The sequence below is a fragment of the Osmerus mordax genome, chromosome 4 (genome assembly GCF_038355195.1).
Source record: "Osmerus mordax isolate fOsmMor3 chromosome 4, fOsmMor3.pri, whole genome shotgun sequence".
In the NCBI taxonomy this organism is placed as follows: Eukaryota; Metazoa; Chordata; class Actinopteri; order Osmeriformes; family Osmeridae; genus Osmerus; species Osmerus mordax.
Window position 1 is genome coordinate 4853951 of NC_090053.1, and position 24619 is coordinate 4878569.

Sequence of the window (24619 nt, forward strand, 5' to 3'; positions counted from 1 at the left end):
GTCCGACGCCCATGCACACACACACACACACACACAGGCACGAACACGCACACTGGACACAGTAATAGCAGCAGCTAAATCAGCTACAATAGGCGGCAGATTTGATGAATGAAGGCGAGGAGGAGCTCTGTTTCTGCTGATTAGAATTCACCACCCGACTTTGACTGAGGGGAGGGAGGGAGGAATGGAAGGAGTGAGGGAGAGCTGGCAGAAAAGACCGGAGAGAGGGAGAGATAAAGGAGGGGTGGAGAAGGTGATTCAAGGCAAAAGGAAGGAGGGAAGAGGGGGTGGAGCTCTATCGACAATTAAACCGACTGGCCAGTCCTTCTTAAACCCTCACACACACACACACACACACAAACACACGCACACGCTCACACGCACAGAAGACCTGCCTCAGAGAACCATGGCGCATGCACACGTGCCAGCAGGCAGGGGGAGATCAATCGTGCTGTGGGCGTGTGTGTGTGTGTGTGTTTGCCGGCGATGTGTGTTAGCGACATGCTGGCGGTAGCGTATGTTATGCTAGCGGAGGTGTAATGTTAGCAGCGGCGGAGGGGGGCTGCTCGGGCATGTGTGTGTCGGTGTGTGTGCGGCGAGGATGCTCACAGAGGGCTCTGGGTGTGCGAGTGTGTGTGTGCCGTCAGAGGGGAGGGGAGCCGCCGAACGCAGAGGAACCAGCAGCGCTAGCAGCGTCGTCAGAGCGGGGTGTGAGCGCGTGCGAGCGGGCATGCGTGCGTGAGGGGTTGGAGGGGAGAGGAGAGGCAGACGCGGCCGCGGCGGGACTCCCAGGAGAAGGAGCGGGAGTCGGGGAGCAGACCCAGCCTCTCTCCCCCACAGAAGGAGAACCAGGAGCCAGGGACGAGGCGCGATCCGCAGCCCCGGCCCGAAGCCCTTGAGGCAGGGGGAGAAGAAGGGGTCCATCCTCCCTCCTCGAGAGGGGGGCTTGTCGCTGGAGCTTGAACTGTGGATATGTTTGGCTTATGGGGCTTCCAGACGGATCTGAGAGACAGAGGACGAGAGGAGGAGAATTCCGCTGCCGTTCCCGTTAATCGTTAATGCTGTTGCTCTTGTCTCGGATAGGACTCTGGGGAGTGGAGAGACGGAGGCACAGGGGGAGTGTGTGCGCTGCGAAGGAGTGAGGGAAGGATACAGAGGAAGGAGAAGAGGAAGAGAGGGAGAGGGGGATTGGGAGGAGGAGTGCTCTCTCCTCTCATGACTCTCTCACATACTTCTGTTTGACTGTTGAATGTTGACCCGGTCGACAGAGAAGGGCTTTATAAAAAAAAAATACAACCCCCATCGCCGTAACAACCAGGGGGCGTGCCGGCTGACCGTCCCCTTGGCGACCATGTCGGTGACCACGGGCTTCAGCTACCAGCTCCCTGGCATTACCACGGTAACATATGTGTTTGTTTACAGCCCCGGGAGTGTGCAACGGGACCCCAGCCCACCGCCTCACACCCCTCCCGCGCTGACGGGCGCTCGCGGGCCCAAACGGAACTCTACAGCGCCGTCCCAGGACGCACCTTCATCGTGGTCAAGCCCTACACCCCACAGGGCGAGGGCGAGATCCAGTTGAAACCGAGGAGAGAGGGTCAAAGGTAAGCCCGTGCGCCCGTTAAGATCAGGTGTCACCCCATATTGAACCCACCTTTTATCAAATCATCCCCGATATCAGTGTCTTGACCTGGATTCAAACTCGTCTTGTTTTTATTAGGTCAACTGTGACCACCTGAGATAGCTTGCTGTTATTGTAGACACACTAGTCCCTCTCTCCTCCACCTGTAGACTGGAGGAGGCAGTGAGAGACAGGACTAGACACACGGGTACAGAAGGAAGACACAGACCATAGTTCATGCCCGTTTTCCATTATGTTGTCATTCCTACTCGTCACGTTTTGACGCCGGGGCATAACCCCTGGTGTCACCATGACGACGGCTGCAGTCCTGTATTGGCTCTGAACTTTAGGGTTAGGGTTAGGGCAAAGGTGACCTCATGCATCAAAAACGGACGCCATAGGGTTAGGATTAGAGTTAGGGTAAAGGTCCAGTTTCGTCTGACACTGACGCCACAGGCTAATGAACAGTGACTTCAAGAGTTCCTCCCAGGCGACAACATGACGCCTTCAGACTGAGACCAGGTTCAGCTTTCCTAATATTCCTCTGGTGTTACTGTAGGAGGGGCCAGAGTGGAGGCTGTGGTCCCACAGTATCAGTCTGGTCTCGTGTGTGGAGGCTCCTTATCCTTATACACAGTCATAGTTAGGCTCTACTATGCAGGTCTGGGTAGACAGCAGTCCTTTAAACTGAGACGTTCATGTATCATTCCATGGCTTTCCGACTCATCTCAACATGAATTGTTTTCTAATGCTTGATGGTGTTTTGTTGTGTTTTTTTTTGCTCTTCACCAGCTCATGTGTGTGTTTCCTGTAGCCCGCAGTGGCCGTGCTTCTCATGTGTTTCTGTGTGTGTGTCCTCTCTTATCTCCATCCATGCCTCACTGCAAGAGTATGACTCTAATGACGTAGAAGGTAAAGTCCATCACGCTCTACCCACCTGGTCTGTCTCTCTCCCTCACAGCTCTGTGCCTGACCCCCCCCCCCCCCCCCCCTCACCTCAGGTAGTGTGCCCCTGAACACGTCCACCTTCCTCTTGAACCCCGCCCCCCCAAAAACCCCCCCCAGCTGACTTCTGTAACCGGTCCCTGCCACACGCACGCACGCCTCGTCGGCCTCAGTGGTTACCTGAGCGACGTCGCGAGGCGTATGGGCTGGGTGACGGCGTGCATGCACACTGTGACTGTCCTTCCCACTTGACGTGGCTGTGTTGGTGTGTGTGTGTGTGTGTGTGTGTGTGTAGGTTACACCTTCTCCTTAGCGCATGTGTAGAGGAGATGATCCCTGTGCCCCAACACCCACTCATCTGGAGTGGCGCACATGCTACAGGTCAAGTCGGACACTATTCTTTCGTGTGTTTTCTTCCTCCACTGCTAAGCACATACCCACGCACGAGTCTGACAATATGTCTTGGTGCTGCCAGCCCAGCACACCATCTGTGCCTAACACTGACCCATGTGACTGTTTGTACACAGCATGGTCTGGGCTATTTAGAGGGATACAAATCCTCCTGTTGAGTTGTGATGTGTGCTAGCTGAAGGGACTGACCAGTCCCTCCCTCCAGGTCCTGAAGAGGAGTCTGAGGAGAGATCCTCCCAGGATGGATGACCCATGCTTTGATCCATAATGCATTTCATCTAATCTGCATTCATTAATGGATGAGTTGCTAATAGTAATAGGGCTCATTTACACTGAAGGAAAAGAGGAGGGAGGGAGGAGGGGATGCAGAGAGATTGGAGGGAGGGAGAAGAGAGGAATGGAGGGGAGAATAGAGGAGGGAACGAAAGAGGGGAGGAGAGATGGAGAGAAGGAGTGATAGAGGAGGGAAGGAGAGAGGAGGGAGGCAGATAAAAGGGAGGAGGGATACAGAGGATAAGCTGCAGAATGCTGTATGTTTCTGAGGAGCTGAGATGGGGTAAACCAGGACACCAGTGTGGTCTGACAGCATAGCTAGCGACTGGATTAGAAATCTGGTGATGTCTCTGTACAAATAGTCCTGCCCAGTCCAGGATTGAACAGGATTGCAGGAACAGTTCACTTAAATTATGATTTGTTATTTTGAATGGAGATGGGAGAAGGATTTACATAACAGAAATATTCAGTGTCTGGAAAGGGCACTCTCTTAAGACCCATTGTTCCCATGGTAAACAGGAAGTAATTTATCATGTGTTTTGTAGGACTCTAATCTGGATCTGTCTGTTGCTTAGTGTTGGGGGTATGTGGATTTTCTTTGTCACTTTTCAATAGAAAATTGTTATGTTATTATTCAGAACCCCCCCCCCCCCCCCCCCCTCCCACCTCCCTCCTATTGTTCAACCTACTACAGTCTGATTAGTATTTCAACAAAAGTGCTGTAGAACTTTCCAGAACCCCTGTATGGAGTGTTCGGACACCCTGCTAGGTTAGCAGAACTCTGTGTGACCCATGCCTGTGCTAGTCCCAGCTGTAGAGGACTAACAAGCTCCACAAGCACGGGCCTGTAGTCAAACTGTTATTCCACAACAAATCAATTAGATTATGTTTACCCCCTCAAGGACCATTTGAACGGAACAGTTTGTTTATGTACTGTGTGACTCCTAAAGAGTCGTGTCTGGGGACAGCTCTTCCCGTCTTCCCATCTCTGTCCCTGTCTATCTTCTTTTTTGGGGGGGTTGCCTCACCTCATAGCAGACAGTGAGGAGGAAGAGGAGGAAGGGTTAGCGTCTCGGATATCCTGTTTAGCGTTGCTCCTGTGGCAGCAGGGGTTGTCGTGGAGGACGAGGCGGTTGATTATAGGAGCCCATCAGAGGAGCTGTGGAAGCCAACTGTTCCAATCACTCACTTCATCTGGCTGGCCTCCCACAGGGCCGATGTGCTTCCTCATCAATCTGGAAATAGATGACATCACTGTCTGATCCTGCCCCTGCTCGCCATAGTCTGATGAGCAGCCCATAGAAACCTGACAGCTACGGAGCCGCCTCAACCCTGGAGTTACTGTCATGGGCAACACAGGACCTTCTATGTACATAGAGGCCACATAAGAAGCCTGAGTCTCCCTGAGACAGTGGAAGCTTCAGTCCAGCATGGGTTTGTGCCCTTTGTGGAGTAAGCGTGTAGGGAGGGAGATCATCTCATGTACTCTGTCCTGCGGCGCTGCTTTCAGGGTTTCTATAGCAGCCTACATCCCAGCCTGTCTATCTGATCCAGTTCTCTCTACTGAGCGGTGCTCCAGTCTATCGTGTCTCCATTCTTCACTGTTCCCCTACCGGTGGCCAATGGAGACACACATCAGTAGGGATGCCTTTTGGTGTGTATGCTTGTGTGTGTGTGTGTGTGGGGGTGTGTGTGTGTGTGTGTCTGCAGAGCCTAAATCAATAGGTGTTGATAGAAACTCAATGAGGTTTGTGCACGTGTTCGAAGAAGGGTAGTGTGTGTGTGGGCTTGTGTAAATGGTCATTTGGTATGTAAGTCTATGGCAGGTCCCTGAGGTCTTTTCCCTTCACCTCGGCCCTCTCATCCTGCCTTTATCTCTCTATCAATCTCCTATCTCCCTCTATCTCTCAACCTTCCACCCATCCTCTCACTCTCATTTGTGTAATCTGATCTCATCACCAGGATTGACATCTCTCAATAGGCCATTTACTGTCACCATAGTAACGGACAAGGACACTGTTCCTTTTATCCCGGTCAAGGCACAAGGCGACACAAACACACGTTTCTGTAATCTTGTATTACACCTAATGCACACGCTCACACACACACACGCGCACGCACACACATATACACAAACACAACACGCATCTCGCCAAACGCCATTATAAATCTTGCAGACAGCCATGAAAATGAAACCCGCACAAATAACGTTGAGATTAGACATTCACAAACATGATTAATGGGCTTGAGCTGCACCCAGTGTGTGCAGAATATCAACACCGCAATGGGCAGTGGAGTAGACCTGCCCCAGAGTCATAAACACGTAAAAACACGCACACACACACAAATGCACACAAACACACATGCCAAACACACATCCACAAATAAACTGGTCATAGGTTATGCCTGACCTACTGTAGTTTGACACCGTCTGTAAGAACAGCTATTATGAATTGAGAAGAAGCAGTCCACTTGACCCTTGGCCTCAACAGCATGTTAAACTGCAGGCCCAGGTCAACAGCATGTTAAACTGCAGGCCCAGGTCAACAGCATGTTAAACTGCAGGCCCAGGTCAACAGCATGTTAAACTGCAGGCCCAGGTCTCCGCTGGGTCACAGATGCTGCTGGTCGAGCAGTGGGGATCCCTCTCCTCCCAGTACAAGAAGATCAATGTTAGTGTCCATGCAATGCACCTGTCCTTAATGCTCTACTTAGTGTGTGTGTGTGTGTGTGTGTGTGTGTGAGCCTGTGTGGTTTGTCGAGGAGACAAAACACTTTCATTGCATCTTTATTGTAATGGCACACACATAGACAAACACGAATGCAAACACAACTCATTATATGAAACTGAATGAATGCAACATTGAGTTGACAGCAGTGGCTATTACTGAGATTAAAATGCATCTGTTGGTAACCAAGCAACAGGTGCTCAGCACATCACATCGAAAAAAAATAACCCAGCTCCTTCTGAATAGAAACCATCACGCAAGTCATGACACGTTTCTGGAAACTTTACGACAATAATTTGCCATTTCGTTTCCCCTTAGTTTGGCCATTCTTCTGCTCCCTCACTGCATCCCTGGGGATGAAGGTTTCCTCTAAGTGCAGTATTTAGACTCAGTGCCATTGTTAGCTTCCCACAGAGAGAGCAAGGGAAATTTATTAGAAACTCTGTGTGCGCATTTGTGTGTGTGCATGGCAGTTTTTAGCCAGCATTATCATGTAAGACTACCTCCTACAAGTTAGAAACACTGGATCATTGAAGTATTTTGCTACTAGCCGTACAATCAACTCTCTTGCTCTCTCTCTCTCTCTCTCTCTCTCTCTCTCTCTCTCTCTCTCTCTCTCTCTCTCTCTCTCTCTCTCTCTCTCTCTCTCTCTCACACACACAGACACACACACTCACTACACCCCTGCATGTATTCATGTGAAGAACAGTTCTGCTCTGATCTCAGACCATAGGAAGGGTTACACTGTAAATGAGAGCTGAGAGTGTATCCTCCCTGTTCTCTCTGCCTTTCTTCAGCATGCATCCCCAGTGAGATACCGCAGTGTTGCCATGACATTAACACATCCGCTGGTATTGCTGAGACCTTACACTAGTATGTCTGGAAAACTGTCTTTTCACAAAGAGGGGAGGCTGTTTATGCTGTGTACAACCATACAGTTCTCTATAATGTATATTTGGAATATCCCTGAGATAAGTGCTCATGCTGGGCTTAACAGCAGATATATAAATATCAGTAGAGGATATACAGTCCGTACTGTACTGGAAACACTGTGCCAACCACTCTTATACGCATACTCCCAATGGCTGCTCTACTGATAGCTTATGCTATTAGGTCTCCCCCTATCCCTCTCTCTCACTCTCTCTCCCAGACTGAGAGCTACTCCTGGCTGCATTAAGACCAGTGTGTGTGCGTGTGTGTGCCTGAGGGGGCAGAGTGATGGGAAATGCTAATGGTGTGTGAGTGGGGGGATGTGTGTGTGTGAGTGTGTGTTCATTTGTCCCTTTCTCCCCAGAGAAATTACAGAGTTGGGTGAGTGGGGTCCCTAGAGGGCATGCACTTATTAAGACTGGTCCTCATTTTTACTGACAAATGTGTTGTATGTCGTATTCTGTGTGTGTGTGTGTGTGCACACATTTAATATTTATGCTGGTCAGTTCAGTGGCCTTAGGGAAGGGTGCTTTGGTCACAGATGACCTTCTCACTGTCCAATCAGAAACGCAGCATGTCGCAAAGGCCCGCCCACACTCAAACCTACACCCTGCAGACCGCACCACCTGTCCCTGTATTCTACACAAGCGCACACACACAAACACACACGTGCTCCCACACACGCACACACACACACACACACGTACAGTACACACCACAGACCATTCACGACAGCAGGCCTAAATCCTTCTGCGCTGTTGTACAGTACAGAGTCACACCCATCACATACCCTGCACCGTCATACTCATCCGGTCCTACACCTCCTCCAGCTGTTTCAGCAAGCAAGGGGCTTGGTAAGCTTCCAATCACCATGGTGAGGAGCGCTTCACTTTCTCCTCGTCCCGTCTTCCCTCCTCGTTGGGCAGGTCGTGGTGCTGAGGACACCCGCCGTACACACGCTCACACATTTTCAGTCATTTTAGTCATTTAGCAGACGCTCTTATCCAGAGCGACTTACAGTAAGTACAGGGACATTCCCCACCCCAAGGCAAGTAGGGTGAAGTGCCTTGCCCAAGGACGCAACGTATTTTTTTGCACAGCCGGGAATCGAACCAGCAACCTTCTGATTAATAGTCCGATTCCCTAACCGCTCAGCCATCTGACCCCCACGTGCACAGACAGTGTACGCACACGCGCTCTCTCTCTCTCTGGTGAAAGAGATTCGGAGCTTCGATTAGAGATTTCAAGCGCCCGCTCGCTGTACAAACGGCTAATTACAGCGATGTGCAGAGACAGATGCACACGCGTGACCTGTGCACCGCTAATTACAAACACAGCGGAAAACAGCGGCAGCCGCGCTCGTTATGAATAAACATGAAACGGTTGCAGCGGGAGCGCAGGCCTTTAAGTTTCATGAGCTGACGCGAATACACAATCGAGAAGCGTTGCTTGAAGCGGTATATCTGCAGTGTGTGTCACTGTGCGTGTGTGTGCGCGCATGTTGTGTGTGTGTGTGTGTGTCAGAGTGCCACTGCAGTCAGAGTGTGGCTGTGAGATCCTGTAGTGACTCCATATGGTATTCCGCAACAGGCCCAATATCCCTGGCCCAGTCGTTACGTAGTATGAGTGTGTGTGTGTGTGTGTGTGAGGGAGAGTAGAGAGAGTGAGGTGCAGTGAGGAAAGAGAGGCGAGTATTTACTAATGTCATAGTCATAGTATCTCGGTTGGAGAAGACCAGTATAACAGAAGAATTGAGGATAAGGTCTTATTGCAACATATGACTGTATATTGTACAGGAGGCAAATGCATAGATATGCACCGTCATATGCAATCCTTAAAATCCATATACAGTATTTTCACATCAACTCACCAATCAATAACAGATTAACAGAATGAGAAATGACTTGAAACAACCAATACTCTATTTTGGAGACGTCTGCAATCAACAACCTATTGATCTCTTGTTTAAAAGTCAATAAAATAGATACTTATTTGCATGCAGAGTCACCAGACCAGAAGCTCATTCTCAGTTCTCACGTGCTAGTATTGACGTCATAAAATGTTCTTACTGTGCAACTATCAGGATAATTCAATACAGTAGATGGCAGTAGCATTGTTAAAATACCAAACATGAGTTTCAAACATGTGAGAGAGAAAGAAAGGCAGAAGGTAAGAGATATTAGGTGCTTGTTCTAGTTTAGTCTACACCCAGTGGCCAATAGAGATGGAAAGGTGGAGAGAGAGAGTGAGAGAGATGGGAGGTAAATAGGTGGATCCTTCAAGGTTAAGGAGGAAGGATGGGGATCCCTCTGTCAGCTTGGGTTGTTAGTTTCCCTCCCTCCCTCCCTCCCTCCCCTCCCTCCCTCCCTCCCTCCCTCCCTCCCTCCCTCCCTCCCTCCCTCCCTCCCTCCCTCCCTCCCTCCGTTACCTTGCCGACTCCCTCCCTCCTTTACCTTTTTCTTTTCATTCCTCCACTGCTCACTGTGCTGCCTACTTCCTCCGTCATTCATAAATAAAGCTCTCTCTCTCTCTCTCTCTCTCTCTCTCTCTCTCTCTCTCTCTCTCTCTCTGTGTCTGTGTATCTCTATATATTTCTCCCTCTTTCTATTACATTTTCTACCATCAAACAGTACTGCTCTCTCTCTCTGTCTCTCTCTGTCTCTCTCTCTCTCTCTCTCTCTCTCTCTCTCTCTCTCTCTCTCTCTCTCTCTCTCTCTCTCTTTTTCTCTATCTCTGTTGAATACTGATGAGGTAGGGACTGCACCACTCCCTAGCCCTCTCTTAGCTAAAGGAGTTGTGAGAACAACATACACCCACACGCGCATGCACACACACACAGACGCCCACACACTCTCTCTCAGGGAAGCGTGACTATCCTTTCCTCTGCTCACTTCTTCCCTCCCTCCTTCACCCGCACTCCTCTTTTCCCCCAGGTCCACTCTGTCTGTACGCTCATCCTTCCCCCCTTCCCACCTCCCCTTCACAGCCACCGCTCCTCCTTTCCTCCCTCTCATTCTTCCTTTCAGTCTTCCTCCTCCTCTTTTCCCCCTCCACTCTGTCCTTGATCTGGTTTTCTGTCTGTGGTACTACTGTATCCCTCCCTTCATGTCCTATCCCAGATGACTGATCCTGTCCTGCCCCTGTCTCTCTCTCTCTGGCTCTCCTGGGAGCTGCCACCTCCTAGACAGCTGTGTGCTCCGCTGTCAAACAACTCCATGAATGAACGCAGCGCACAGCTCCCCTCCCCCCCCCCACCACCCGTCGCTCCGTCCGACACCCCGTCTCTCTGAGTCATCTGCAGGCTCCTAACCCTGGCCTGTGTCTTGTGTGTGTGTGTCATGCATATGCTTCTCGGCCCTGTCTATTAGGGGATTGAACTGAGATTTAATAAAGCATACAGGGCTCCGAATCTAATAACAGCTTCACTCTGGTTGTTGTAAAACACACACGCACACACTCTCTCTGGTGTTCTGTAGAAAACCCTTGCTCAGCAGTTTTGACCCCCCTACATGTGCAGTAGCACCGGAACACACATCCTCACGCACGTTTAGATTGACGTTTGTACACACACTCTGGGCAGTTTGGCATTCACATATGGAATACATACACAATTGCATATCTGGGAGTGTGTGTGTGGTGTGGAGTGGAGGGGGGGTTGTTTGTCTATTGGAGTGTGTGAAAGAGAAGGAAAGAGAAAAAGAAAGAGAGCGAGAAGGAGAGAGAGAGAGAGAGAGAGAGAGAGAGAGAGAGAGAGAGAGAGAGAGAGAGAGAGAGAGAGAGAGGGGGGGGGGGGAACAGAGAGAATATTTATGTGAATGACTCAGCTCCAACCAATAGAGCGAAGCTGAGCTGGAATTAAAATTACCTCAATCGGTCGTCACACACACATTCAGATACACACACACACCACACACACACAGACACACACACACACACACACACACAAACAGACACACACACACACACACAGACACACACACACGGTGGAGATGCAATGATGCCTGTAGGCAGTGTGTGTGTGGAGTATAAATAGCTCTGCATCTTCCCTGATGCTATTTTTGGACCAGAAGTCGTGACTTGCAACGTTGCAACGCCAGACACACACTCTCAGACAATGACACGCACGCACACACATCAAGCACACACCATCTATACTCTGCATCGCATCAGATTGGAGCCGTATAGTGTGGACTTGGTACATATAGAATCAGATCTATAAAACCCTATTACATATTTGATGATGACTACCCCTTTAACTTCTCAGCATACTTAGAAGTATTTTTTCTTTCTCTCTCTGCTCTCTCTCTCTCTATCTTCCCATTCTCTCCACAATATCTTTATTCGGGCATAATTGGGCCTGTCTGTGTCTGCCATAATGAAAGTGACTGTCCAATTCCGGCCACAGAGTCCATTGTTGCATTGCATTGACTGCTCACTGTGGGAATCTGGAGGCTTTGTTAGGCGTTGCACGAGTGCTTGCACTTGTTCTTGATACCTGTCTGATTGTGAACGCATGCAGGTGTGGGTAAACTCTTGCACGTGCAGACCGTTCGTCATATGATGGATCGGCACTATTTAAAGTCTCTCCATTGTCGTGAGAGCCAACCTAGACTCACATGCTCTAAGTGCAGATTTCTCAAGGCTTCTGTTCTCTCTCCTGTGTAGCACTGCGAGTGATTATGAGCTCATGTGAACCTGTGGAGAGGTATAGAAGTGCCACAGAGGTGCTACTGTTCAGGCTAGGCTAGTCTAGGTAAAGCAAGTGTAGGCTAGGCTAGGCTAGGTATAGGTAGTAGAGGCTAGGCTAGGTAAAGCTAGTGTAGGCTACGCTAGGCTAAGATCGGCTGGGCTGGGGGGTGGCTTGGCCAAGCCCCTACAGAGGTGTTGATTGGGTATTGCAGTGGGCTAACTGTTTAGCCTGGCTTGAGGCTACTTTCTGTAGACAAGCTGTTTCCGTAGTCAGTCGCACTCTGTGGGACTTCTCTGTGTCCTCTACTCTGTTGTGTTCTGGTGTTATCACCGTCCTTCCCCCCCAAACGATCTTCTCTCCTCTTCTACCTTCTATCAGTCTGTCTCCTCCCTCTCTGTACCTCTCGTCTTCCCTCTTCTCCTTCTCTGTCTGTTCAATGCTCCGCTTCCATCTCTCTCTCTGGCTGTGGCCCCAAAGCAGTCTGGGTACAGGATGTAAAGGATGCAGCACTAATGATGCTTGCTTGTTCGCCACACACACACACGCGCGCGTGCACAAACACACACCTACTCACACATAAACACACACGTGTAGACACACACACACTTAAAGTTCCTTCCTGCCACTCTGCTACCGAGTCAACGTCTGTTTCCCGAGGACAGTTGTCATGCCAACACTGGCTTGGCAAGCATCAGAGCCAAGTGGCAGGGTATTGAGAGTGATAAGTTATCACTGATAGCTAACACAGGAGACGTGTGCGTGTTTGAACGCATGTGAATGTGTGTCTACATTTGCATTTCTATTTGCGTACTCTGTGTGTGTGTGTGTGTGTGTGTGTGTTTGTGTATGTGTGAGTGTCTGCGTTTGAGTGTGTAATATCTCTCAGATATTAGCTGATATTAGCTGATGGCAATTTGAGGATTAAGCTATGATGCTGTGAGGTTTAGTGTGCGAGTGTGTGTGTGTGTGTGTGTGTTTGTCGACCTTATCGTGACTGCACTGACAGGCTGTTAATTGGCTTGATTTCTGTAGTCTTGATTAGTGCTTGGGGTTTATTCAGCTGTGGAAAAGGAGTTGGAGACGATGTTAGTGTGTGTATGTGTGTGTGTGTGTCGTTTGTGTCTTTGTGTGTTGAATATGCGTGAACAGTCATCTTCCCCAGAGCTGTGTTGGTGCAGTGCGAGGATCGCTTAGTTCTGCCTGTTGGCTGGCTGGCATTTGATGCTGAGGTCAGTTGAGTTTAATGATGTATGTTTGGGGGGGGGGGGGGGGGGGTGTGATGTAATGATGTGATGTGGTGTGGGGACCATGACGGATCAATCAGGTGTCTCAACCAGAAGACCGGCATTACTGATTAGATGATAGAGAGAGAGCAGGGTGAGAGGAAGGGAGACAGTGTTAAGCTGTGATCAGAGAGGAGGCAGGGAGACAGTGTTAAGCTGTGATCAGAGGAGGATATGTGCATCTCCCCCGGCTGCTGAAACGTCCGTTTCTCCAGCAGGGCCTCTGTGCAGGGAGAGGGAGCCTTGACTGGGCTGGGAGCGGGCGACTCTGGGAGCTAGGGACTCTGGGAGCTGGGGACTCTAGGAGCTGGGGATTCTGGGAGCTGGGGACTCTAGGAGCTGGGGATTCTGGGAGCTGGGGACTCTAGGAGCTGGGGATTCTGGGAGCTGGGGATTCTGGAGCTGGGGGACCCTGGGAGCTGGGGATTCTGGGAGCTGGGGATTCTGGGAGCTGGGGATTCTGGGAGCTGGGGATTCTGGGAGCTGGGGATTCTGGGAGCTGGGGATTCTGGGAGCTGGGGATTCTAGGAGCTGGGGATTCTGGGAGCTGGGGACTGGGAGGGTCTGGTGGATGCTCTGGATTTCTGTGTCTCTGGATCTGGTTGGAGGGTTGGGGAAGGGGGGTTCACTGCAAATTGTTTTGTGCTTGCCAAGATCGAGTAAAATTATCTGTCCATGAAGCAAGATCATTTTACTAGTATTAAGTAATTTTCTCTTCAAATTTAGTGTTAATTTCTTGTATTTTAGCAGACCTTTTTTGCAGCGTTTTGGTTTAGCACTGGATCCAGGCCAAGACTTGCAGCCATGACTTCAATGCTGCAGGCACTTGGCTGGGTTGGCTCAGGGTTATAGTGGTATGCTATGAAGTGAAGAACTCGAGAGGTTGTCATCCATTCCATGAGAGGACCACACTCTGACTCTCTCAATCAACCCGCAACACCACAAGACAGTACACTGGCGTATCCTAGCAACCATTGTAAAATAAGGCTCACTCGGGCAGAGCGAGATCTTTGTGTGTGTGTGTGTGTGTGTGTATGTTTCCGGGGTTAATGAATCGGTGTTGTGGAAATGAATGCTTTGCTTAAGACCGACTGTCTCTCTCTCTTTCTCTCTCTGTCTCTCTCTCTCTTTCTCTCTCCGTCTCTCTTTCTTTCACTCTCTTCTCTGACTATCTCTCTCCATGTCTTCAAATTTGAAATCAAATTACATTTTATTTGTACAGCCCTTTTACAACCAATGTCACGGAAAAACTCTGAGCAAAGCAGAAGAAGCCTTTGGAGGAGCAGTTCAGTGAAGGAACCCCACCTCAATAGATGGTTGGTGACACAAAGAGGTGCAGACCAGAGGCTGAATACAATTCCGCATTAAGAATAGAGGAAAACAATGAAAAGTGAATGGATGGTGAAACTCATATATCCAGTGTTCTGAATTAGTTGATTTGCGGCGCTCTGCATTGGGCAGTGGTCAGCTACAGAGCTGGGAGGTACAGGATCAGCACATCACCACAGGACACCTCCCACAGACAGCATCCCGTCACCATGGCACAATTCAAAGTCAAGATCACTTAACTTGCGGCGCCTGTTGTTTCTTTCACTAACTGTGTGTCTCTCTCCCCCCTCTCTCCTCTCTCCCTCTCTCAGTGCTGAGTATAGGTGAAGGAGGGTTTTGGGAGGGTACGGTCAAAGGGAGGACAGGCTGGTTCCCGCAGACTGCGTGGAGGAGGTTCAGATGAGGCAGTTCGACCCTCGACTAGGTAAGGACTCTGCCACACGCACACACACGCACACACACCGATACACACACACACACTGACACACACACACCGACACACACACGCACACTCACAAACACCGACACACACAGACACATAGACACACACACACACACACACAAACTGCAGTGCTGATGCATCAGTACACACGCTCCAACTGTAAAAAATCGTCTTGTATGGCCTTGTCCATGGTGCTTACATTTCCATTGTTCCCAGTTCTGGCTGCTGTCCATGGTGCTTACATTTCCATTGTTCCCAGTTCTGGCTGCTGTCCATGGTGCTTACATTTCCATTGTTCCCAGTTCTGGCTGCTGTCCATGGTGCTGGTTTGAGGTGCATTTACCACCACAGCCAGCCAAAACCCCCTCTGGATCCCAGTGATGGTGTAGAAGGCAGGCAGTATTAGACCAGGCCTTCAAATGGACACCCCATTACGCTCTGATTAGGTAGCAGGTGCTGTGTTTATGGTAGCATCAAGTTTTTAGCAGCTATCCAGTAACAGTGTGTTAAAGGATATATCTGGGACAAACAACCGTGACGATGATGCCATGCTACTTGTTCAAAGTGCCTGGTGCCAAACTGCATATTGCCTCATGTATGTATGACAATGGGGAAGAGGGGAAACTGTTCTTGTAGTGGTGTGTGTGTGTGTGTGTGTGTGTGTGTGCGTGCGTGGGTGTGTACAGTTTATATGTGTATGTGTGGTGTATCCACAGTATGTGTGTGTGTGCTGTGTGTGTTTTTAGGGCTATGTGGTGTGCAGGGGTTGTGTAGAGCAGAGGTTATTGATAAATGTCTACAGCCTGTTTGTCATCTCTTTCTCTCTTTTTAGGTCTGTGGCAGGGGGTGGGGGGGGTTGAAGGGGGAGGCTAAATATCCCATTTAAATGCATTGTGGGAAAGATAGGGGGAGGTGGGGGAGGAAGAGGGAGATAGTGAGTGAGAAGGATGGGGAGGATACTCTTAAGGACAGGAAAGCACGAATGGAGAGAGATCGAGAGAGAGAGAGAGAGAGAGAGAGAGAGAGAGAGAGAGAGAGAGAGAGAGAGAGAGAGAGAGAGAGAGAGAGAGCGAGAGAGAGAGAGAGAGAGAGAGAGAAAGAGAGAGAGAGAGAGAGAGAGAGAGAGAGCGAGAGCGAGAGCGAGAGCGAGAGCGAGAGAGCGAGAGCGAGAGAGAGAGAGAGAGAGAGAGAGAGAGAGAGAGAGAGAGAGAGAGAGAGAGAGCACACTGTCTCATAAATCCCCCAAAAGTCCCTGATACTTTTTTCCCTCCATCATAAATGTGTCCTCCCACCTCATTCCCTCCTCCCTCCTTCATCTCTCCTTCTCTCCTTCAGCTCACTACACATGGAGTACACCTCATGTGAAGGCTTCAACAGAACTACATCTCTGGCTCCTCAGTATGACAAAAAACCCTCATGTGTGCCAGTGTGTTTCCTCTATCTGTGGTGGCTGCACTGCTTGTCATGAGCAAATGTCTCTGTTACTCAAAGCCTCCCGTTACCATTGGTGACATCGTCAGGATCCTGGCCTGCAAAGTTCCTCATCTAAGTGTTAGTGACACAGACCTCTTCGTTATTGTACAGGGCTTTCTCAGCAGTGATGAAACAGTACGCAATGCACGCGTGTAGACCCACAGATATATGGACATACACACATACACACACACACACACACGTATGCACACACATACAGAGACACACAATCACTCTTGTTTATGAGAAGGTACCCACTGAGGTGTCGCTGACAGTTAGGGCAATACGTCTCAGCCCACTGAACCAAAAGAGACAGCCCTGTCTACAATTAACCAACCCAAACAATACTGCACTCTCCTGTGTGTGTGGTGGGTGTGTGTGTGGGGAGTGTGTGTGTGTGGGGGTGTTTGTTTGTGTGTTGAAGCTCGCTGTATTGATGACGTATGCTCCCTCTGTGCCTCTAATACATCACCCCTGAGTCGTGACTCTAAAAGTGCCATCCCTCTTTATCTCTCCCTTCTCTCCTCCCCCTCGGCCCTCCTCCCCCTCTCCCCCCTCTTCCCACCCTGTCCCTCTCTCGACTCCGCAGGTTCAGAAAAGGGAGAGACAAATGAAAATCAAGAGAGTGGGAGCAACACGATTCAAGTGAAGGGCAAAGAGAAGGAGACAGATAGATAGGGGGGGGAAGAGGGAGGGAGAAGGAGACAGAGAGATAGGGGGGGGGAGAGGGAGGGAGGGAGAAGGAGAACAGAGAGAGACAGAGAGGGATGGAAGCGAGGTGTCGTTTGTGTTTCTCTCAGTAGGTATGTTTCCTGACTGTGTGCTGTTCCATCCTGGCTTTGGGCTCCAGTACCTGGGGACATCACTCCATCTTGAACGGCTGTTGCTACACCCATAAGACAGATGGGAGAGTGTGTGTGTGTGTGTGTGTGGGGCGAGGGGGGTGGGGTTGGGGAGGAGGGGGTTGGGGCTGATAGGGAAAAGGAGGGTAAGAAGGAAAATTAAATATATTGATTTAATCCATTAAGGCTTCATTGAGCGAAACAGTAGGGTAACGCTGTTGGATGTGGTGTCAAGATGGGGAGGGGGTGGGGATGGGCGTGTGTGGGGATGGAGGGATGGGGGGGTGAGGGGGTTACACTTCCTGTTTCATTCTCGTCTCAGAATCCACACCGTTTAAGCTGACCCTGAATCTCGTGGTAGTTAAAAACAGTTATGTATCTAACAAATTAGATGTCCACAACTCGCTTGTATGGATATATGCATGTGCTCACACTCCCAGTCGTATGACTTGTTAGGGTTTATAGGGATGTCCTTACTCAGCGGGTAAAGTTTGTGTGCTTGTGTGTGTGCTTGTTTTTGTGTCAATATGAATGTAGTAAATTAAGGAATGAGCTATGAATTAGTTATTTCTTTTTAATCCTGCTAAAACACTGCCGCAAGCAACTCATGCACTATTTCTGCCAACACACACACAACAAACACACACAAACTCTGTACTGGATAGTCAAGCATGAATTGTACAATGGGTGGGGTACAAGGTAAATTGTCAGCAATTATTTTTGCCTCTCTCTTCCCCATTGTCCTCTATCTCCTTCTCCCCATCTTCCTTCTCCCTCCCCATTCTTCTTCCTTCATTCTTACGTTGTCAATCTCCCACTCTTCTATGGGCCTCTACCCTCTGCTCTTGCTTGTTGCATGAGTCACATCCGTATGAACCGCCTCCAGCCGCCAGAAACCCCAGAATGGTTTTTACTCATACCTATCCATTAGGAAGAGAGAGAGAGAGAGAAGAGAGAGAGAGAGAGAGAGAGAGAGAGAGAGAGGGAGGGAGGGAGAGAAGAGAGGGAGAGAGAGAGGGGGGGAGGAAAAGAGAGGGGGGAAGGAGAGAGAGAGACAGAGAGAGAGAGACAGAGAGAGAGAGAGAGAGAGAGAGAGAGAGAGAGAGAGAGAGAGAGAGAGAGAGAGAGAGAGAGAGAGAGAGAGAGAGAATGAAGGGACTCTTCTCAGAGCTAGAGACAGGGTTGTATTCAGGGCATCCATAACATTTGTCTACTGTTAATATTTGAACGCACACTTGCATCCAAGGTCCCTGGTGTGTGTCTCTGAGTGTGTGTCCCTGATGTGTGTCTCTTAGTGATAAGGGGTAAGCTGTATGTTTCAGTCTCCTGACAGACCGCTTGACAAGAAGTATGTCTGCTAGTTGGCAGTCAACTCAGTGACACAGACTGCCCTTAGACTATATCAGGCTCTCCTCTTTAACTACTCTCTCTTATTCTCAATCTATCTTTCCGTCACACACACACAAGCACGCAGACTGACCCCAGAGCAGTGATTGAATCCCACACTGACATGCTATTTGACTCTGTTAACAAGGCTAACCCCCATCTCCTTCCTGTTTGTCTCTCCCCTTGTGTTCTTCCTTTCTGTGCTCCTCCTGTTCTCCTCCTGAATAGAACATTAACATACAGCCTGTTTTAATACAGGATTCCTCCTCCGGGCAGAACATCACATTTTCCTTCGTTAAGACGGGTCGAGGTGTAGGAGTGCTAGAAATGTGAAACGCCTCACTTCTCTGTGCTGGCAGAGGCAGAGCCAGATGGTGTAGCTATCAGTTGAGAAAGCCGATGCTATTAAGTTGTTCTCTATGCAAATGCTGAAGCAATAACCAGGTAACCACACATACGGGCATGCAGACACTTAAGTCTTTATGGTACATGTGAGTGCAGAGTTAGCAAGCAATTAATGGATCTTACTCGAGAGAGGGAGTGAGTGAGAGAGAGAGAGAGAGAGAGAGAGAGAGAGAGAGAGAGAGAGAGAGAGAGAGAGAGAGAGAGAGAGAGAGAGAGAGAGAGAGACAGTCAGAGAGAGCGTCAGAGAGAGAGAGAGAGCTAAAGAGAGGAAGGAAATGAGACAGTGCGAGCGAGATTGAGTCAGAATGTGGAGAGCTGGATGTTGGATGACATCTCTCTGGTATTCCTGGTTTTGCTGAGTCAGTATTATTGACTGCGATTGTACTGGGGGTCCTGATCCCTTTAACCCCGGGAAGCAACCTTGTCTCCTAAAATGACACCATCGCATATGAGCGTTTTACATGGAGTGTGTGCCTTGGGTTTGTGTGTGCCTGTTACACATCTGACTGATAGTCACTATCTGTGCTTTTCATCAGAAATCGGTCGAGTGTGCTGCGCTAGGCACACATGCACGCGTGAGCGCACACACACACACACACACCTCACCGCAGAGAACAGATCTATGTGAAATCATAATAGATGGCAGTGCTATTTGAACAATGAATCAAAGCCAAAGCAGCGGCCACAGTGGACAAAGACAAATCACTTTTGACAAGGAGCACATTGGGTGATAGGACACAGACACACGCGCGCGCGCATTTTCTCACTTGCGCGTGCACACACACACAGACAGGAGACACACAGACACACACCCCACACATGCTCGTGCACACGTACACACCTAGAACCAAACAAATAAACGCAAAGATCTGCCGACTGAACTTCTCTCCATAAAGCCAAGTCCATTTCACGGTGGCATGGATTTTCACACTCCATGGTGCTAGCAACACAGGTAGATAGAGGAGTAGGTTAGGTAGGTCATGTGATCTCTCTGTAAAGGGCTGCTTGAATGTTACACTTCACACTAGCCCGACCTTAGTAAAGGTCTGATTATATCATGAAGGATCCATGCCAATGTTGTTATTCCTGACACACACACACACACAGTTTTCCATCTAAATGGAAAACAGGTTAACTAACTTGAGATACATAGCAGCCCTCTTACTGGGCATGGCTAATCAGACTGTTTCCCTGCCCCAGGCTGTGTGTGTGTGTGTGTGTTTTTCTTGTTTTAGCGCTTAACCTTCCCTCAAAGGCAGCTGTAATGTTGTGTTAGCTCTGTGTCGAGTCTTTTCAGTAGTTGTTCTTGTTGTCTACTTCTGACTGAATTATTGAAATCCTCTCTGCCTCAGGGAGAGAGGGAGAGAGGAGGTATTTATAGGCATTTGTCCCAGCCATTTCTAGTATACAGAACTAGACTGTCTGCCTCTCCCACACTGCAGACACGCTCAGAAACCAGAAAGGGAAAGCGAGAGAGAAATGAGAGATATAATGAGAAAGAGTTCAGCTTTGTAGAAAAGACTAGTGCACAGTGATAACAAGCACCGTTGACAGAGACATAGCAAAGGGGCGAGAAGCAGGGAGACATTGGAGGGAATCTAGAGTATCCAGGAGTACTTTCCCATCCCGGACATCTGTGATGGAGACAGGGAAGGCGACGGAAGTAGGGGCTCAGGGCTGCTGTGGAGGGTCAACCGCCATGGCCCGCAGTGGAGAATGAGGGGAAGGAGGTCAGGAGGACTGTCGGGGTCTCCATGACGGGCAGCAGGGGCAGCCCAGCCAGCCGTCCGGGGGGAATTGCAGGAGAGGTTGGTAGGCGTGGGCAGAGATGACTGCTGTCCGGTCCTGGTGTCAGATCTGCCTGTGCTCTGCAGCAGGATAGACGGCGTAGTGACCGTCATCAAGGCGGAGCAGCCCTACTGCATGTGTCGTGGAGGCTACCAGGGTAAGTCGGTGGCGTAGACTCCGTCATCTCCGCCGTCACAAAAGCACAGCAGAGCGACTGTTACTTGTGCCTTTTCAAACACATTCTCATTTGAGCATGCTACTGTACTGTGGGTAGCTAGAAGTCTCTTTTGAACAGGAGCTAGCAGGCATTAGCATTAGTCGTTGGGTTACAGACCCAGGAGCTGTGCTTCATGGAAGGCTGCTGGTCGGTATTAAATATAACTTTTTAGTTAATAACATAGAGTTGTTGTTGTTACTGCATGGTTCTGTCACACAATGTGCAGATACTGTAGCGGTACTGTAGACCTGTTCATCTGGACGAATCTTTAAAAAGAAAATGATTTACTGGGAGAGTTTTTGTGGAATTGTGCTGAACGTTGTACAGATGCAGAATGCTGGTGCTCATTCTAAACACACTGTAATCATATGTTGGGCGTGTACCTCAGCCAACCTCACAATTCAATATCACACTAACAGACTGCTTGAGGCCTTCATTTTCACATTCCCTCCTTCTCAGTTTTCACCTCTGCTCTTCCTCCTCATCTCCTTCTCTTCATCCTCCCTGCTTATCTCTCCCTCTCCCCCTGAAGTAAATAGGCATTCTAAGTAAATCCAGTAGCCTAGGTTCCACTGCAGATCATTGTAAGAAGCGTCTGACGGGTGGCCTGATTCTCACCCTTGCCGATGTTCATGAACTCTGCCTTCAGAACTGGCGGTAATACACATCCCCTCCAGTTCTCTTCTATATAAAAGCCTCTCTGGAGAGCGTGTGTTTGTACTAGCCTCCTCACTGTGAGCCTTGTTACTTTGATCAAGGCGCCTCATATCTTCCTGACTATTCAGACACAGAGCTGTATATATATATATATATATATATATGGAAAACACACTATTCCCTGGTTCTCTATATCCTTCTCCTCTCTCTCTCTCTCTCTCTCTCTCTCTCTCTCTCTCTCTCTCTCTCTCTCTCTCTTTCTCGCTCTCTCTCTCTCTCTCTCTCTTTTTCTCTCTTTTTCTCTTTAACTCTTCGTCTGTCTCTGTGGTGACAGATGAGGTTCATTAGTTAGTCCAGTCTTCTTTAGGTATTGCACATGGATGAAATCCACCCTTTCATCAAGCTTCGCCTTTTGTGGTTCCTGCTTCTATTGCCTTTCTCCGATGGATGCCGCTAGCCTGAACATCTGTCTGTACTGCTGTCTGAACATCTGTCTGTACTGCTGTCTGTACTTTTGTTCTTCTATTAGGCTTTATTCCAACATCAACTGATGACATACAAAGACATACAGTACAGTGTACACACAAACACACACATATTCAGTTCAATTCAAAATCCTGTTTCCCCTAACCTTGACGATTAAATAAAAAACCTGACCTAAACCCAAACTCTTGCTCCTAACCCTACCCCCAAAGCTATTCCTAAATCCTAATCTATTTGTAACCCTAAACATAATTATATGCCTTAACCTAAACCCCCTAATATCACCTTTACATAGCTCCTGAAAGCTACTTGAACCAAGAAATGTCCCTGTAAGTTACATTTTCCCTAGTTTATTATTCTTGAGGGGATTTCTGGTCCCTACAAGAATAGTTAAACTAATACACACACACACACACACACATATAGACTGAAAATCAAATCATTTCTGAAGCTGTTGTGTATATTTTTTGTCCCTGTCTTATCTAGTTGCCTTTCTCCTTAATGTCCCTTCTATCACCCTGGACTGTGCTCAGTAACTCTCATCTGAACTCCTAATAAACTACATTCCATTTCATCCAAGGTACATTCATCCTATTATAAACTGAATAGCGAACACTAAAGGAGGGTGTATCTGTTATGGGAGGATAATCCTCATCTTCCATCTGTGGGAAGTGGGTCATTCAGCTCGTTCTTGACATGACCTCTGCAGTGTGCTTAAAGAACTTAACGGTACTCACATTGTGTGAGAGGAGAAGGAGAGAGAATAATTATATCATTCCCTAATGCTGTATCTAACTCATAAAAAAAAAAAAAAACTGTCTTAAAGGAGTCTGACCGATTTAAACAGTGCCCTGTCCCCACCATGCCTGTGTACACATTTTACTTGGTGTTCTACCCTTCTTGCCACATCCTTTCTTGCTCATCGTGCCTGGTAGATGAGATGTGGTCACTTTGCAATGTGGCAACAGACCACTCTTTGACTCTGACCACCGAAATACATTTACATTTACATTTAGTCATTTAGCAGACGCTCTTATCCAGAGCGACTTACAGTAAGTACAGGGACATTCTCCCGAAGGCAAGTAGGGTGAAGTGCCTTGCCCAAGGACACAACGTCAGTTTGCATGACCGGGAATCGAACTGGCAACCTTTGGATTACTAGCCCGATTCCCTCACCGCTCAGCCACCTGACTCCCTAATAACGTTAGAACGGTACACTTCTGATCCTTCATCTTTTGCTGTACCTTTTATATGCACTGTTCATCACTCGGGATAAAAGCGTTCCACCCTCCTGAGTGTTCGACCTAGATGTCCCGCCGCTGGGCACGTCTCCCCGAGTATCTGTGTGTTTGACACCCGTGTCTGGATTTTGGTCTCTACCTTTCCAAGGCAGAGGCCTGGTATCAGTCGGGCTGCCTGTGTGTGTGTGGTGACAGGAGCTGGAGGTGTGGAGATGGGGGGAGGTCATGTGCAGGTCAGACATGATAGTGTCACCTCAGGAGGGAGTGTGTCTGATCGCTGGTCAGTGACCAGGTACAAAACAGCTTGTCATGTTTGTCCTAGGAGACTAGACACGTTTGTCCTGGCCCGGTTTAGGAGGCAGACAGGAGGGGGGGGAGGTAGACTAGAGGTTAACATGGGGACACAGCTCAGTGGGACGGCACCTTGTGGTGTGTGTGTGTGTGTGTGTTGTGACAACTGCTGGGACTCCTAGGGCAGACACACATGCAGTTCAGGAGACTCAATACAGAAAACGGGGAACTTGCACTGATGTGCGTTTAATTAGCCAAAGAAACAACGCTTTCACATGAAGACAGAAGTTCTCCTCTCAGCCTCAGCTTGAGGCTCACAACTCGCACTGTACGTGATTGGCCAGAGGTATTGTGCCAGCGACTGTCTCTCTCTCTGTCTCTCTCTCTCTGCTTTCTTCCTCTCATGGCGCTCCTCTCCTCTGAACCCTGTCGGCCTGGTCTTTGCAGAAGAGGGTGCTGATGGTAGACGAGCCACAGTTGTGCTGCCTGGAACCAGGTGGAACCAGTTGACTGTTGTCGCCCACTCCCTGGTGCTGGGAGGGCTGGGAAGGCTCCGACTCTCCAGGGGTGTCACAGCGTTTGTGTGTGTGCTTGCTAGTGTGTGTGTGTGTGTGTGTGTTGGGGGGAGTGCTTATCCGTCTGTGCAGTACACAGGCTCATTCTCATTCAGCAGGGTTTGTCCAAAGAGTTATGTGCGTGCGTGTGCGCGTCAGTGCTCGTAGGAGCGTGTGAAGGTGTTGCTGGTGTCCTTCAAACAAGGACAGCTGAGCTCTTGCATTCTGAGGAGAGTGGAGCGAGGCTAGCAGCTAGCAGGCCTGGGACTGAACCCCCCCATCCTCTCGGATCAATGGCCGTTCCGTTAAGGAGAAATATCCCTGGGCCAATGGCCAACTTTGACTTGAATGCCGGTGCAGCTCATTTTATTTTGTTCGGCAATGTGTTGACCATCTGCCTAGTGGTCCACAGATGCACCGTCTTCATGACGATCCCCAGCCAAATCCCTCTTAATGAAGGCTCATTCTCAAGCCACTTGATGAATCAGTACAGATGATATCCATCCCATAATAGTTCCCTCCCAGACTCCGAAGCTCAGGTCCAGATTGGGAACTAAGTCCCGCTGGTTTGAATCTCATCTGGTACCACACTTTGTCCGTCTGTCCGTACCTGCAGGACAGCACCCAGA

The 24619-nt window shown here is 49.2% G+C and overlaps 1 protein-coding gene across 1 annotated transcript in view; it reads left to right on the top strand.

The window, feature by feature from the left end:
• Positions 1-24619, top strand: part of shank3a (SH3 and multiple ankyrin repeat domains 3a) — a 66697-nt gene that overhangs the window by 22721 nt on the left and 19357 nt on the right. Inside the window, 6 exon segments of the mRNA XM_067234178.1 lie at positions 1084-1138; positions 1269-1499; positions 1502-1581; positions 1583-1604; positions 14523-14585; positions 14588-14635. Coding sequence (XP_067090279.1) covers positions 1084-1138; positions 1269-1499; positions 1502-1581; positions 1583-1604; positions 14523-14585; positions 14588-14635 — 499 coding nt within the window.